The sequence below is a fragment of the Dermacentor andersoni genome, chromosome 6, assembly GCF_023375885.2.
Source record: "Dermacentor andersoni chromosome 6, qqDerAnde1_hic_scaffold, whole genome shotgun sequence".
In the NCBI taxonomy this organism is placed as follows: Eukaryota; Metazoa; Arthropoda; class Arachnida; order Ixodida; family Ixodidae; genus Dermacentor; species Dermacentor andersoni.
This window is the reverse complement of record NC_092819.1, coordinates 15,792,415-15,810,152: the sequence shown is the minus strand read 5'-3', so window position 1 is coordinate 15,810,152 and position 17,738 is coordinate 15,792,415. Positions and strand designations below refer to the sequence as shown.

The following is a 17,738-nucleotide window of genomic DNA, read 5'->3' as shown; positions in this document are numbered from 1 at the left end:
AAGCGAGCAAGGCCGGCTGCGCATGTGAAGTTCGTCTGTTCGGCGACCCGTCTCTATTGGATGTCACCCGTTTGTTGGGCTCCCGGCGTTTTGTTGCGCTCCTGCTGCATTTCGACAAGGCACCAGTGCCCTATTAGACTACGGCAATGTGAGAAATTTCGTTTGACCGCCTTCGACGCATTTGAACCAAATTTAGGCGTACGGCACAAAACCGAGACTATAGTGACGCAGTTAGCGAAAAACAGCTCGGCAGTTCTGGCGCAGTTAATTTGAGTTGATAACTCGCACTGAGAAATGTTTGCGATGTTTTTCATGAGCTCCAACATTATTCTAACTTATTTCGGTAGTTTTTGGGCACGCTTGCCGCACCCGGATTTGTGATGCAGTTAGCGAAATGCAGCTCGATAGTGGTGACGGTTTCGCGTGTACTGAATCTTGCTGGGACATTTTCTTGACGCTTTCCCTGACCCCCAACATTATCGTAATTAATTTCGTAACTTTTTCGGATATTTTTGAGGCATGTTCGCCGCGCCTGGGGTTGTGAAGCAGCAACAAAGCAAGCCGGCCGTGGTGTCAGTTTGACGTGTACAGAATTTTAGTGAGGCAAGCTTGTGACGCTTTTTATGGCCCTGCAACAACACATACCTTCTTTCGGTGCTCACGCTAGTCGAAAACGCGACGAGCGATTGCCAAGAGTGATCATACGGGGGTGTGCTGCTTGCACCCGCAGGACGCGTAAAAGATAATGCCGACGAGCTCAAAAACCAAGAACTTGACAATTCTGTCCCCTGAGCGGCTTTGCAGTCCCGAATTTGTCTTGAGTGCGCCTAGAAGGCATTCTGCGAGCATGTAAGATGGTCTGGCTGAGAGCTTGTGTTGTGGTCACCTCCTTGTACTTGGCGTACCATCGCGTCGACTCAGGCCAAGTCGTTTTGGAAACGCGCAGTCACCCGTGTATTTGTGCTCTTAAAGTGCAGGAAATAATGCCCGGGAAGGGAGGGATGCTTGAAAATCGGCTGTTTTCTTATTTTATGGCATTGTTTGGGAGGAGTCTGTTTGCTAGGAAATGAATGTAAAAGTGATTTTATCTGTAAAGCCGCCTATTCACCACTTACGCACGTTTCGTCTCTACACGCAATATTCCTGTTAGGTCAATATACCAAAATGATACATGCTTGTAATTAACTTTTTTCCAGCTGATGGCGTCCGGTGGAGCTTCGTACGGCAATGACTGCTGCTTATACCTGGTGCCACAATTTTAGATGAATACACAAGAAGCCCGGAACGAGCATTTATATAGAGCAAAATAAACATTTCATCATTTCAGAAGACGTCTTGTGTTTACTTTATAAAATTGCACGTGGCACAGATTCGGTGAAGGTTTGTAAACATCGTTCACAATCATTTTTACTAAATAATGAAACGGCACCGCGCCAAGGTCGCCTGTGGTTCAGCAGTAGAAGCGAAAAAATAAATGCCGCGCCGATCAGCGGAGCCGGCGTGGCGTGATACCAGCTGGCGTTCAACACGCGCGCGCCCACAACCGAAACCGGAAAGTGTTATTACCATCCGCTTGGTGCGCTGCAGTCAATTCGGCCGCATGGCTCTATGGGAGTGTCCGCACTTGTTGAATCTCTTTCTGTTAGCTAGGAGCGCGTGCCTGCCGACACTTCGTGCGCTAGCGAGAAATGCCGGCAGCCACGTCAATCGTCAAACCAATCGAACTAATCGTCAAAACGATTGCAGCACCTGCATTTCCAGCGGTAGCCCTGGCGCCCAATATACGGAGCTTAGGATTAGTGGTTCCGTACATTCGATCCCAACTACAAAACTATGGGAAGACCACGAGAAGTGCGTACTCCTGAGGAAGTAGCTGCCTACCGCGAGCAGTCAGCGAGCGTTGGCTCGTGAACGGACTCGCCGTCGTAAAGTCTGTTTCACCCGCAAACAAAACAAAAAAAAAGAGAGAAAGAAAGAGAAAGAGAGAAGAAGAAAAGTAGAAAAAAGGAAAAGGAAACGCTGGGAGAAACGAAAAAAAAAAAAGGCACTCCTAAAGCATACTCACCAGGCGAAGCACGCGAAAGCGAAACTGAGGTGAAAGAACGATGAAACAAAATACAATATATATTGCTTGCAAAGTTTGACTTGCATGGTGTAACACTCGGTGTAACATTTAGTAAAGCAATCAACGGTGCTAGTTGGTGGACCTTCATGATTATATTGCGTTTAGTGCTACACAGTTCGTCTGTGTAACACTAAGCGCAGAATAATCATGAACTCGGTGTAACTCGCACAGCTTCGCTGTTGGACCATTTTTACGGACTGGAAGGGGCGTTGATTTTTTCTACTGTTTTCTTCACAGCCACTACAATGTCACAATAGTTTATTCTTTTTTATTTTCAATAAACATACCATGTAAAAAGAAAGCGAAGCGTCTGGGCCCTAAGGGGTAGAGCAACGGTCTTCTGCGCTGGGCGCCTCCCGTTTAAGTTGCACCATCGGTTGTGAATTTCTTTACTAATGACAGCTTATAATAAAAGCGTTATGACATATTCGTGATGCATATACCCGGTGTGCCAATGCACAAAACGTCACAGCTTCTTTCCCCGCTGAGAGATCCAGTCAGCCACGCCATACCCGAGGGAAGTATAGGCAGGGAAAGCTTCGCGTTAAGATACACCCGCCACAGCTGACCAGCAGATGCTGCACGTTTGTTAGTCTTAGGTCACAATGTGAGAATGAGTCGTTTCGGTTGACGTCATGAAGAGGAATTTGTCAATCTGTTCATCGTCGAAGAACGCGTGTAAGCAGAAAATTCATGTTGTCCAATGCCAAGAGTAGATAAGCCGTGTTTATCGATGAAATAGATAATTGTTGGCCGATGAAAATGGTGAAGAACCAGTTGTCACGTGTTATGCTTTTGTAGAAACGTTTAAAGGGAGAGCTTAAACTTCTAGCACAACTTAACGCGTGTCAAGCGGCATATTCTGTGTCACATAAGGATTCTGAGGCACTCAACAGTAATAAATTCATGACCAGTATTAGTTCCATTCATTCAATCCACATGTGCTGAATAGTTCAAATAAAAGTACGCCCTGGCGAGTCTAGCGCGGACTAAGGAAGAAGAAAAGAGCCAATGTACGCAGACTGTAGTACTCGATTGCAATATGCACCATGCTGTATTCTGGCATCTGTCGGTCATCTTATTGCACTACAGTCACTTGTATGAGGTATTGCTCATACAGACAGCAGACAGCATCGTGAACCACAAGAAAATCTTGCCTTGCAGGTTAACGTGGTTTTTATGTGATTCAAATGTAGTTAACTTGAAACGGAAATACAACCATGAAAGTTTGTATGCTAAAGGCTGCACTACTAAACATGCGCGCACTAGTGGCAACATTTGCCGGCTTCGAGAATGGCATGTGTTAGAAATGTCTTGCGATTTCTCGAATGCGCCGATTGTAATAGAAGTATGAACATGAGGGACTCGGCGACAAATCTCAATCTTGAGTGAACGCAACCAATCACAAGAATCGCAAAAGATTATGCATGTTATGCAATCCTTCCTTTTATATGTGAACGTTCTACGTGTGTAAAAGATGCTCGATGTCTGTTAACGAGCACTAATCCCGAAGGGCACCACAATTACGTATTTTACCTCTGTGACGAGCCCAGAATGGCCGTAAATCTAATTCGCTCATTCGTTCATTATCACAACAAAGCAGCCGCATTTTTTACGTTTGCGCTCAACAGGCATTAAACTTGCAGGCTTAACAAATTGTGATAACTAAAGTAACTCACAATTAACTTATCTTAGGAATGGTTGTTCATACCGCGGGCAATCTATGAGCAAGCGTTCCACAGAGGCATCTGGGGCTTCACAGTATGTCCCATTAGAGGTTGTCTTCCTATTTATTCGGCGCAAAAACTGAATTGTGCAGGCAACATCCAGTCGTAAACAGTGCAGAAGGGCATGCCATTTAGGGTCAATTTTTATGGTCACATAAGACCGCAGATCAGGGTCGACTAGATACAGCAATGTCGTCTATGTTTGCTCGTTAAACCGTTATCTTCAGACAGCAGCTTGCGTAGAGTGCTTGTGGTGTCAGATTGAACGAGTTCCAGAGGAGTCATTGCATTCAGTGAGTTAGCATCAGCCACCAGCCGGTTGGTTACTTCATTTCCCGTTACACCAATATGACTGGGAGTCCACTTGAAGTGAATTCTCTGGCCTGAATGTGAAGCGATGACGAGTGTCCTTGCGGCCGCATAAGCTAGCGAGCAAGAATCGGCATAAAAACAATATTGAGCCTAATACCCGGTTCCGCTTTTGAGTCAGAGTGTACGATCCAATTATTATTTACTTTGTTAGCAGCATTGTACTTTGTTATCAGGAGAATCCGAAATAGTTCTGCTGAGGTAGATTACGCCTTGTTCGTCGAACGGTAATTTCTACTTCCATTGCGCGTTGGGTCGTAAAAGGTAGACGCGGAGATATTATCTTTTGTGAATCAGTAAATATGAACATACTGCATCTTGCAATCGACTCATGTGCAGGAGCGTCAGAAGCTTAGCTTCTAGGTTTATTTTTTGTTCACAAATATTTATTGTAGACTTAGTATGCTTGCGTGTTCGATACATGTGTGTGAGTATTTGTCAAGTGTGTATTCTCATAACCGGCTTTTATGTAGCGCACTTTCCCATCTGCGTGAGGTTAGTAAAAACGAAAACCGAAATGCAAAATTACAGAAAAAGAAAGTAACGTGAAGTACCCATAACGTTTCCTCATCCTTAGATATTGTCTTGGTTTTCTCGACGGTATGTCTTACTCCGTAATTGAAATGGTGCCAGTTAGATCCCCTGTTTTCCTAAGATAAAAACGGTATTAAAAGTACAGGAAAAAGGCGCCTGTCAAAACAATAACGGTAATATGGCTTATTGCAGCCCTCGCCTAATCCATGCAAACATAGTCAGATGGGCCACCGACTTGACTGGCGCCTTGCGTCAAACCCAGGAACAGCGCTCACCGCCCGCGAGAGGAGTCCTCAATGGAACTTGCCGGTAAAGCCCCTTTAACCTCCCCCCGGCCCTTTCCACAACCCTTGCTTCTCCAGTGTCACACCAGCGATGCAGTGAAAAAACGAGCAAAAGAAGCAGACGTACAGCCACGTCTCTCTGGAGGATTCCCCCGTGCTACTACGTCAGCGATAAATAAACACGCAAGAAATACACTCTCGCACGCGCCGGCTTTATTGACATCCCCCTCCCGCTTCCCTGCCGGCTTCGCCGTGGGCCCCCCGCATTAGAGCGCTACCGCCAGCGTCACGCTCCTCCTTTCCGACGTCCGCGTCCTGCGGCGGCGGTGATGTCGGCGTCTCTAGTGAGGGCGAAAGGACCTTCCGGAGAGAAAGGGGCCTGCGCTAAAGCTGAGAAGGCGCCGTGAGGAGGAGGAGTGCCGTTTCATCCCGCTGTTCCAGAGGGCGAGGCTGAACGGGGGTGACAGGGGGTGAGCGAGAGCACGGCAGAGAGGCGGTGTCCATCGCCCGTCCGCCGCGGTGGCATCTCGGAGAAGGCCTCCCCCACTTTCCTCCCACCCCTTCCCTTCGGAAGGCCCGTCCACCTTCTCATTCGTGGCCCATTATTTTCACTTTCGTCCAGGGCCTGTCCTGAATTTCGATATTATTCAGCCGCCGTAGCCGCTCGCCCATCTTGTTTCTTTGTGGGTTTGTGCTTTGTCTGTCTGTCTGCCTTCCTCACCGTCTTTCCAACCTTTGTCCATCTTTGGCTCGTGCTTTCTCTTTTCATTACACCAGGCGTTCTTTTGTTTTCGCTTTTGAAAACCCCTCTCGCTTGAGGTGAGCGAGCGTCTCACCGAGGGGTCCTCGCCCGCTCGTGGTCGACGGGCCGATGGATACCGCGGTCGAGGGTGTGCAGAGAAGAGGGAACCCGAGAGAAAGTGTAACGGTCCCCGTGCGAGGATTCACGAGGTCTGGGCCGAGTCACTGCGCGTGGGTATATAAGCTCTTGGGCTCCGGACAGAGAGCATCATTCCCATCGCACGCGTCTTCCAATCTCCTCTCGCGAAACAAACCGTGTTCTTCCTAGTTGCTTTACCACGACCACACCGGTGAAGTTGGCTTCGCTGCGTTAGGGAATCTCCTTCGTGATCACACGTTTCCCCGCACCCACCGCGCTTGGAGTTTGCGCCCACTTGGGACTTGGACCGGGAGCCATGATCTTCTTTAAGGTGAGAAGCCAAGTCAGCGCTGTTCCGTTCAACCAACCCACTAAGGACTGCGACCTTCTACCCTCGGAAACACAACTTTCATCAGTGTCAGTTATAACAGCTTTAATCTGTCGCCGCAAGACGGCGTTCTTCCCCTCTTATGGTTTGTGGTCTCAATCCCCAGCATAAGGTTAGAACCCTTGCTCAAAGGTTCTTCAGTCGTGCCAAATTTCATCTGCTTCTCCGATTCGACTCAATAATCCTTAGCTTTAATTTCCGCATATCATTTCCATGTCTTAATTATCATAATTAGAGCAGTTCTTCCGCCATCTAACGTTCTCACATTTGAAATATTAATTCCTTGCCTGATATTTTAGCGGTAGTTGGAAAGGCAGTCCTGATCCGCTGTAACTGCTTACGACCTTTCCCCTGGAATGTTCAGACTTTCGAACGCCCGCCACTAGGGTCCGAAAGGTAGCAGGTACAAAAAGCGAATTTTTATCTTGTCTTTCTCGCCTCATTCAAGATTCAGAATATTTAGGATTAGATCTTAGACGTCTGGCGAGAGCGTAGTCACTTCTTAGTGGCGCCGCGCAATAATACGAGCATCAGCTATCTAGAAGGTGCGTGTGTGTGTTAGGAAAAGATTGTATTGGTGGCAAACAAAGGAATCGTTTATGAGCGCTATATAAACTTTAATGGTAATGTGCGACTGAATATCCAAAGATGTGGGAAAAGCACTGAAGACCTGAGAAACGAGTGCTGCGTAGCCAGTTTATTGATCGCGCTACAAGAAGTCGAAAAAATGGAAAATTAGTTCTGCAGACACCCGCTAGACAGTGTGGCATTAGTATACTTACGTTACTGGAATTTGTGTTGTTATGATTTCAATATTTTTGTTATGACTTATTCGTTTTTTTAATCCCTGTATGAATAGGAGTAGTTAGCGCCAATTAAAGGCAACAACATCTCCTAAATACCATATTATAATATAAAGAGGTCAGGCCATGAAAGGAAGAAATAACTGTAATGCAGCCGACTGTAGATCGAAACTACAAATGAAATTCAATACGAGTCTCTCATAAAGGAAGTTTCACAGTTGAAAAAAGAAAAAGAATCATCCTGGTCAGGGGATCGAACCCGGGAGCAACGCCTTCCCGGGGCGGCCCTCCCGATTCAATCCCCCGACCGAGAAGAATTTTTCTTCAATTGCGAAATTTTCTTTATGAGAAACACGTTGTCAGTTACCTTTGTAGCTCTGCGCTGCAGTCGGGTGAATGACAATTTTCCACTTAGTTACAAGAAGCTAAGCTGGTGCCCTTTATTTAGATGATAAATTACGTTGCATGAAAGAACAACGAGTGAGTATTGCATAGCGCGTTACGTTTTTAAAATGACAGAGTGGCTGCGGATATACGCTCTCGCCAACAAGTTTGGTTTACCTTACTCTTGGATGTCCAGATGCTTAAATATTTACCATATAGGCATCTTTCTTGAGTAATCCTGTAATTTGGGAACAGTTTAGGCGTTTGTTATATAGTTAGCGTTGCGAATGGAGGCAACAGAATGTTCATAACAACAGCCTTATTACGGAACAATGTGTATCGGTATCTATGTATTAGTGTTTACTCTGTAAACATTGAAATTTATGCTACCATTGATTTTCTGTTTATTGTAACAAATAAAAAAAAATATAATTCAGTACGAATTTTTGTGGAGAACGAATTTCGGAGAAGCTCTTCAACTTCTTACTCATTATTTTGGCTGCCGATTATTTCCTGACAAAGAAAGAAGCTCAGAAGGGTGGAAGATTGACTGGTGTTGCCGTGGGCAGTGCCTACGACGGTCGATAATTTTAGCTACGCCTCCAGCACCCTCGCAGCGATTGTCAGCGTGTTCTGACGGTTATATATAGCGGAACCTGATCGACAGCGAACTAGAAAATGAAGAGATGGCGACCTTACTCTTCCTGTTTTTCAAGTAACCTTGTGCGCATAAACGGAGCAAGTCGCCTCAGACGAAGTCATCCATTATGTTTCATAAAAGTGATGGCGTGATTTTCCGCTGAGATGACTGTTCATTCCTTGGGCAAGCGCATTGGTTTTGGTGGAAAAAAAAAAAAAACGAAAAGAGAATTTAGTTCAAGAGCCAACATGCTGGGGAGCTTAAATAGTTTGCTCAAGGAAGAATAAGAAATGTGTAACGCCAAGGGAACCAGTTTAATGAACAAGTGCAAGCGAAAATTTATTTCGACGTTTATTGCACTTTCTAAGCTAGAGTATAGTATTTATTGGCGGCAGTTAAATATGAATAAATATGCGGCTTTCCGCAGAACTACTACGTCAATCAGTTAAATATGATCAAAAGTTAACTGAAAAAGAAAATATAACAAAGCGTAGGCTTAGCGGACGTAGTTAGCGAGACTGAGGATTCATGATGTAGATACGCTCAAATTACTCCGGAAAAATACTTTCAGCGTTTTGAGAGGGAGAGAGAGAGTGAACGAAGAAGTAGGAAAAGGGCAGGGGCATTACCAAGTCCGTGCTTGGTTGGCTACCATGCACTTGTGGAAGGGGAATGATGGATAGCAAAAAGAAAGATAAGAAAGAAATGAAATAAGACGGGGCAGCCAGCCTGAACCCACTCCCGGAGGAATATTCACTTACACTCACCGGTTTTACTTTCTCAACCACCAAAGAAAAGATGATGCAGAGGGCTTGCATGTTACTACATACGAGGCCTGTACAGACAGGTTCGTGGCCAATGAGCATGGATGATGCTCTTTCGTAATTTCGCATGCCAGCGATCGTGAATCTTAGCGAAAGAACTTTCAAAAGAAGCACATGATTCTGCAAACACTAGTCGCTAAGTGTCTGTGGATGGTCGGCCACGGGTAATCAAGAGCTGCTTTCATTTCTTCAGCCCGCTTCGTCCTAGCTTGCTCACCCCTATTTCCGGCACCAATCAGGAGCAACAAAAACAACAAGAAATGCCGAGGAAGGAGATCGGATGATGCCGGCGCCGTGCGCGCGTCTTTCCCGGATCACGAGTCGCACGGGCTTTCGTGACCAAGCCTCGGTCGCGCGCGGAGAAGCCTCCTTGTCCGGTCCGGACGTGGCTATCGGAATGAGAGCGGCGCTGCCCGCGTTCGCCTTTCTATTTATACGGCCCCGTGGCGCCCTTTGCTCCTCGTCCCGGACGGAAAGGATGTGGCGGGAACAAAGAAAAAAAATGACGTTGAGACAGGCAGAACGGCAAAGTGGAACCTGGGAACTGCGGTGGGGCCAAATGAAGCCGCCTCTCCTTATTTCGTCGCGGCGTCTACCTTTCCGTACGTTGAGCGCGAAAATGACTCTTCACTTCTCAGCGACCTCAACCCGACTTCCCTCCTGAGCCCCCGCTCCGTTTTCGTTATACTGGACGACATCCCCCCAGCGAGTGCCCGTAATGGCTCCCCGTGCCAGTTTTGTGAGCGTTACAAGATGAGTCCACTTAACGCGTTTAAAAGCGTCGCACGACAAATATCCAGACCATTTGAACGCACTCCCTCACTCTTTGCCCAACTTTCTCTGGGTCAGCACGGCCTCGTTTAGTGGGACCCCGGTTGTATGAGTGCTGCGCAGAAAAAAAAAATGGGGAAAGGGTACAGTGGTGAAGTCAAACAGACGCACACGTCACTTTCACGACCCAGAAGCTAAGACTGCACGTGTCGCTGTGAAATACTGCCGATTCGAAACGACAACACTGCCCGCGATCATGATCATTACCCATGTTTACGTTCGAGACAGGGCTTCTCGTTATCTTTTCTGAATTTACGAGTGCGAATATCACGGCGAGCACAGAGGAATGCTATGCACCACTGGATTCCAACCACTCAATTCCCACAAGGAGTTGTCGTTGTTAGTTGCCTTCCTCGAAGTTGTACCGACAAATAATTTTCATATCTTCGTTTCTCATTTTGTCTACCCTTTGCGCTATATAGTAATATGTCAGTTTATATATATATATATATATATATATATATATATATATATATATATATATATATATATATATATATATATATATATATATATATATATATATATATTTTACCATTCTAGAGCAGAGTTTTCTATTACCCTGTTCCACTCGAACAGGACGCTTTTCTGGTTAAGATGAATGTTTCCTCTTTCTTTTTCTCGTTTTTCACCTTTTACACCTCTAGAATTCTAGGGAACAAACGGTATATATTTAAATCGTTCAATTCCGAAATAGGGTGAAAATCCGAAAAATTACGCATTCATGCTTACGAGGTCTGGTGTTTTCTGAAGAGTTCACCATAGTTCGCATGGGAATTTCATGTCTCCTGCTGACATTCTTATGTGATGTTGGTTTGCTGGACGCCTGATGCCGTGCCTGATGACATTGCAAGAGGCATCGTGCAGGTGAAGCAATGGACGATCGCCAGGCAGAGCCTGACTGTAGCTACAAATGCCACAGTCAATAATCGTGAGCGGGAAACATCAGCTCTCTCGCTCCCATTTCATTTCTGGAGCTAAAATAATTGACACACTTTGCATCCTTTGCCTTCGACCAAGAGTGTTTATGTGGTGCTATCCATATTGCTAAGAGAGAAGTGCTTCATCCCGTGCCGAGACGTCCTATAATTTGTTCAAATTACACCCAGGGGCTGTGCCTAAGCCTCATGGTCGCCACGGCCCTGGGTGCGGGCGCCTATGGCCGTGGAGGAGGCTATGGTGGAGGCGCTGGTGGTCACCATGGTGGCGGTGGAGGCGCTGGTGGTCACCATGGTGGTGGTGGCGCTGGAGGATTCGGTGGGCATCATGGCGGTAGTGGCGGAGCCGGCGGAGCCGGCGGAGCCGGCGGGGCCGGTGGCTTTGGAGGTCACCATGGCGGTGGCGGAGGTGGTGGAGCAGGCGGTTTCGGAGGCCACCATGGTGGTGGCGCAGGAGGCGGAGGCCTTGGCGGTGGTCTCGGCGGTGGTCTCGGTGGCGGCGGATTCGGTGGACACCATGGTGGTGCCGGAGGTGCCGGCGGCGCAGGTGGCTACGGTGGTTCCCGCGGCGGCGGCGGCGGCGGCGGTGGATATGGTGGAGGAGCCGGTGGGGGTTACGGAGGTGGATCTGGCGGCTACGGAGGTGGTGGTGACTACGTAAGTTTATTTGCGCTTGTAAATATGTAAAAGGGTGCCAGAGGAGAAAGCAGGTGGAAACAAATAGCGCTCAAAAGCATTCAAACGAACCGATGTACCACTTGGGCCCCCACGCTTTTATACCAAGCCAACCCTATGTTGCCCGGACAGTGCTTCTTGAACATAATCATTATACTTCAGCAAATATTTGAATAAATGCAATTTCAATAATTATGAAGATAACATTAAATACTTGCAGTTAAGAAGTGCTGCTAAAGAGGCTTTTGGTTTTATCTGGAAAAGCAGAAGGCGGAACAGCGACATGTCGCTTCAGAAGGTGGGTAATGGAGCATGCCTGTTAACACACATAGGCTGCTTTCTGTTTGAGGTTCCCGCATCTATACAGCACGGTCTTAGCTTACCAATGACACTGCATGACGTCTCACTTACGCTACATTAATTTTTCCCTACTCGTTACTTGCCTTCCTAAGGCCAATTACCTTTGTAAAAATCATGCATGATATTCTGTTGTGTTTATTGAATGCAACAAAATTGAACAATAAAACAACATACTTTCTATAGCGACTTCTGTGAGAACTATAACTAAATTCTCGCTTTTGAACCGCAAACATCCAAGTACGCATTGACAGAGCTGTTTGTTTGCGTTTAGGGACAGCCAACTCCATACAACTTCGGCTACGACGTCAAGGACGAGTACGGCAACAGCCAGAACCGCCAGGAGAGTGGAGACGGCAGCGGCACCGTCAAGGGTAGCTACGGCTACACCGACACCAACGGCATCTACCGCCAAGTTAGTTACGTCGCCGACCAGAACGGATTCCGCGCCGTCGTCAAGACTAATGAGCCGGGAGTGGGACCAGCCAGTCCTGCTGACGCCGAGTTCATCGTCGAGGCACCACCCGCCGGCGTCGTCAGCCAGTACGCCGGAGCCCGCGGCGGCGGAGGAGGAGGATACGGTAGTGCAGGTGGAGCAGGTGGATACGGCGGAGCAGGCGGATACGGTGGAGCAGGCGGAGCAGGCGGATATGGTGGAGGACACCATGGTGGCGCCGGCGGATTCGGAGGAGGCCACCACGGGGGTGCCGGTGGCGGCGCCGGGGGCCACCACGGAGGAACTGGTGGAGGCGCTGGCGGGTTCGGAGGCGGTGCCGGTAAATACGGCGGTGGCGCCGGAGGCTACGGTGGCGGTACTGGTGGATACGGAGGAGGCGGTGCTGGTAAATACGGTGGCAGCACTGGTGGATACGGCGGTGGAGCAGGTGGCGCCGGAGGCGGCAGCGGCCCCTGGAAGTACTAGTGGATCTTCGTACATTCCCGACACGCCGCATAGGGAGCTTTTTGACACCCTAAAGGGTGCGACCAGTGGCCCTCAACCGGAACTAGAGCACCTCTGACACTATGTTTTGTGACATATTTAATAACAAAAGAGAGGTAGAGAAGACATTCTACTCCGATGCCACTAACGCCATTGTCTGTTGTTGAATCTGAAGGAGAAAATGAGTTATATTCTTATGTTTTCGAAAGTCATTGTAGAAACGCACAGTTAGTCGATATGTTATGGCAAACAAGACATCCTTACAGATGACTGACATACATGGGAATGGTTGATGTCTTCTGAGTGCGTAGTGGTTTTCTAGAGAACAACAGTCGTAGGGTGCTAACGCATACTTTTGGGAACAGAAAAAAGTTTACCGTGTTGGCGCGCCGTAGATAACGACGAGCTGAGGGGCTTTCGCTTCAGGCCTTCACCGATTCTCGAGGGCTTCGCACTTGTATACATATGTATGTATTGTGTGTCGTGTTAGGTGCATGCGGAGGCGTGAGCTACCGCTTTGTTGTGCTGTGATTGCTCATATAACGAACAGCAACGCATAGGGTGATGCTTTCTACACGTCTAAGTCTTAACAGGAGCTTCCGCAAGCATGCCCTTCGCTCGGTCGAGCTGGCTCCCAAGAAGGAAATTAGAGTTTCCATCGGGTCAGTTCTGGGCGTGCAATGGGAATCAGCCTGCACTGTTGTTTGTCTCTTCCGGGTAACGACAGCGAGGCATTACACTGCCTTCATCGTTGTTTGTTTGTGGGTGTGTGTTGGGAGATTTTTTTCTCTTGTGTGTTTGGTAGTTTTCGGGAAGTAAGCTTTGGTTTTCCTCTTGACTCATCATTGTGGTTTTCATTGTGCATTACTGTTGTGCGGTTACTGCCTATAAACATGAGGGCTGTTCTCAGCGTTTGCCTTTTCTTCTGTGCTGTAACATTAGGGCAAATGTACATGTTTTGCGTTGTTTGTTGGTTTTGATGATATTGCCCGTAGTTTTAGGCGCTTGCGTCAATGGGCAAGGGTGTGGCATCTGTTATCAGTTGAATACTCAATGTTCGTATACGAGACGGGGAGGCCCACTGTGGACAGGGGAAATGCCAAACTGTGTTCTGCGTCAGCGCATTGTATTTCCTCTTCTGTACATGAGTGCATGTTCTGCAAATGAGATTTGTGACTGTTTCTTACTGCGCTGAGTGGTTGAGTCATGTATCTGAGTTCTCGGATGTGCCTAGAACCTTGTGCAATAAATCTTATTTATGTACATTATTCTAGATCAGCGTCACGCTTTACTTTCTGATGAGCTCCTCTATGCCACGAGGGCTCACAGCGGTCGAAAAATTGTGGCATCTAACACTCCAGAACATCTCTTGCGCGCAGTTCGCATCACTCCTACATTAGAGCTGCTGTTGAACCAGTTCTTGCACAGTAGCATGTATATGTATATATATATATATATATATATATACATGTCTATAATTCGGACACACACTTAATGACACCTAGTCTTGAAAGTTGGCCACAAATGGTTAGAACCGTACAACCCACAGAGTTGTGGGAATAGCTAAAGAAAGCTCTCATTTTGATAACTGTAGGGTTTAACTTGCCGAAAATGAACAGTGGGTTGTGAGAGACGTTGTAGTGGATGGCTAGGGATTATTTTGACCACCCGAGGTTCTTTAAAGTGCGCCCATAGCACGGAATTGAACCCTCGATTTCGTGCTCAGTATACATAGCGCTACGCTATAGCCACTGAGTCACCGTGGTGATTCATTATATACTTTAATACATCCAGCTACGCCAGATGTGTACCCTGAATGCCTTAGTGTTCAAATCGAATTCTCTTCCATCCTTCACTTTTAAACGTTGACACTGAATTTCTTCAAGTACATCATTATGGCCGAATGTAATACGCTACTAGGCGATTTCACAGGGTGCCTGCTTAAAATAAGAGCTGGTATTCCGCGGCTGTCAGGAGTGCCTGCATTTGAGCTGAAAGAATCTCGGAGGTCCAACTTCCGGCGACCACCACTATACGGCGTCTCTCATATCACCAGAGTTGTCCTGGGACCTTAATATCAATCAATCAATCAATCAATCAATCAATCAATCAATCAATCAATCAATCAATCAATCAATCAATCAATCAATCAATCAATCAATCAATCAATCAATCAATCAATCAATTTTATCCCTTTCTATTCACACTATGCTGTTCAGAGACGCCAAAAATACTTGTTAATTGAATGGGTATAGGAAGTGCGTGTATGGCAAATACTTCCCTTAATATTATTAGACGATTTCGCTATTATAAGAGGTTATCACTGAGCCTTCAAACTTTATATTAAAATTTCTTTAAGCGGTTAAAAAAGCTCCCAACATAATATTTACAACAAACAAAAGAATTCTTCTGCCTGCCAAACATCCGCACTGGACCAGATTAGACAGTCAAAATTTTCTGCTAGATGCCGAAATGCCATCTCCGGCATTGGTATATTCCACTGGTATGATGCCATTTGCTGACTAGCCTGTGGCACGAAAAAACAAGGCTTCTTGGTGGTAAGCGCATCACTAAAGGCCCCGTTATAGAGTTCAGAAGCTATATATAGGTAGCCTATTTGCAAAGCTCGTATCATTTGAGAGCAACTTCAGTTTAAATGGGACAATTATTCGCTTTCAGTAAAACATTCACAACCCTGCGTGTCATCATACTTCGATGCCGGCATTGTCGTTTCCAATGTTCCTGCGCACTGATTACTTGGCCCTTGCGGCATTAACGGTAATGGGGCTCGTGGCACGGAAGAAGCAGCTGAATCGTCACGTGAGAGAGAACGCGTCGTGCTCGAGTTTGCTCCACTTTCAAGAAATGGCAATTGCGATGTACCTTCGTACTTCTGCGCACAGTATATCTCCAGCTCAGAGGAGTAAGCCGTATTCTCTGCACACACGGCTGCGATTTCAGATTATTTCAGTGCTGCTTCGACGTCTTTAATGGCGAGCCTGGTTAAGTAAGTTCAGGAATATAGTTTTTATGAACTCCTCCTCAGTTCATATCGGGATACCTAATGAGGATAACAGAGTGTTCTCTGTGACGTAAGCTGTTCAGAAGAGACCATTAGCAACTGTCGGCATTTGTCGTGCGGTTACTCTGTCTCCGCGCATAACGGCATTTTGGCGCTCTGCGCAAATAGTGACATAAGGATATAGGGAAATCTTGCTGATAGAAGGTTTGTCTTCTAGACTTTGCAACAACTATTATTTGGAAGATCTCACGCGAAAGAAAAGCGACGAAATCGAAAAAATGCAGAGCTCGTGTTCCCCTCGCACGAGCAGAGCTGGCTTATCACTTTTTTCATAAGTGCGCCCAACCGTCCGTATCGGTTTAACACATTTACCACTGAGCAGCGTTTCAGGAGAGCTGCAAGCGTCGTCGCGCGCATAGAACGCCACGCATACACGCTCTGTTTACAGAAACAAAGAAGGGTGCCTCACCATGACGCAGCAAACTCCGATACGTTAAAGGTGTCTCATTAACCGCCGTCCATGGTGGCGTATATGCTTGGGCGCTGCGCTGCTAAGCCTGATGACACGGGATCAAATCCCCTCCCCAGCGCCCGCGTTCAGATGGAGACGAAGGGAAAAAACGCCCGTGAACCATGATTTAGGTGCATGTTAATGAAGTCCAGGTGGCCAAAGTTATTCCAGAGCCCCCTACTACGGCATGTCTTATAATCATATTGATACAAGGCAGAAACCCTCTTTGAACAACGGGCGCAGGTTCGTGCGCACTCCAAGAGAACAACGGCGTATTGGCGAAAAAGAGGAAGACATGATGTCACGCGCATTCGCCGCACACACTCGCATCGTGGGTGACCTTTGTCGGAGAATACAAGAAGAAAAAGAAGAAGAGGTGAAGCGACGCTCGGGAAAGAAAGAAAAGAAGGCATTCCCATCTCCTGTTCGGAACGCGGCAGTCTTTTAATTTACTCCTCGGGCACAAGTTAGCCCACAATAAATAGCTCTGTCTGAAGCCATTGAACTGTTCGTTACAATATCGTGGTTATATGGCACGTAAAACCACAAATTTCTTTATGGCGGTTAAAAAGATCATTTACGAGCTATGATAACCCTCACTGCGCGGTACACTGGCCTCGCTGCTTATAGCAGGGCACACAGCATTTTCGTATGCTTTGCTAATTTGACGAGCCTATGTAGGCACGATTCCTTTAATGCGCATGAGCTCACCAATCGGCGATCATGTTTTTCATCACTTAAAATTTCTTTGTAACCCATATCCCTCGAGTGCAGCTGTGGCGTGAACACGATACAGATGTACTTTCGGTTAACTTTCCTGCCTTCTCTACTTTTGCTTTCTTTCTTGCATGCAAATGGCGTTGTATGCATCGAAATTATCCGCGGTGCTGCGTGATAGGCTGCTTCCTATTAAAAATACCCCTATCAATTGAGCCATCGGGAAAACCAAGCAGTGGCTTATGCAAGCACATTCGGTGACGTATCGTTTAAATTGGATTATTTTCAATTACTTGATCTTGCAGATTGTTGCGTAACAAGTACGCACATATATATTTGGTCTAGCGGTGCCTTAAAGCTCGTAAAAGATTCCGACCTTAGAGTGGCTCTGATGGCAAAGTTCGCGGTGTTTCCACGAGGTCAACGCCATCACGACGCATTTATCTGCTCGTATGGCCGCATCGTCTAGGAGGAAAGATAGGAAAGAAAGTCACGATAATGTTCCGTTCGTGTTGTAGCTTTCCTCTGTTCTGTGCGCGCTTCCCATTATAGAACTACACAATTTTGTTTGTTTGAAAACGTCCTAGATTGTAATAACGTACTTCGTGCTGGGCCACCTTTGGGACTTGCGGCCGCTGGTGGTCATGCATAAACACGCTGCCACGAGAGATAATGACGCGTAGGTGAAGTGCAGACAGTATATATATATATATATATATATAAATACGCACGTCGATCATATCGCACCACTAAACCAGTTATATAGCAACCGTTATCACCTTCGATTAT

The 17,738-nt window shown here is 46.7% G+C and overlaps 1 protein-coding gene across 1 annotated transcript; it reads left to right on the top strand.

Moving 5' to 3' along the window:
• Positions 1 to 5,998: 5,998 nt before the first annotated feature.
• LOC126521249 (uncharacterized) lies at positions 5,999 to 12,764 on the top strand. The gene is made up of 3 exons (XM_050169895.3): positions 5,999 to 6,250; positions 10,899 to 11,384; positions 12,034 to 12,764. The coding sequence occupies exons 1-3, from the start codon at positions 6,236 to 6,238 to the stop codon at positions 12,679 to 12,681; spliced, it is 1,149 nt and encodes a 382-aa protein (XP_050025852.1). The 5' UTR covers positions 5,999 to 6,235; the 3' UTR covers positions 12,682 to 12,764.
• Positions 12,765 to 17,738: the final 4,974 nt, after the last annotated feature.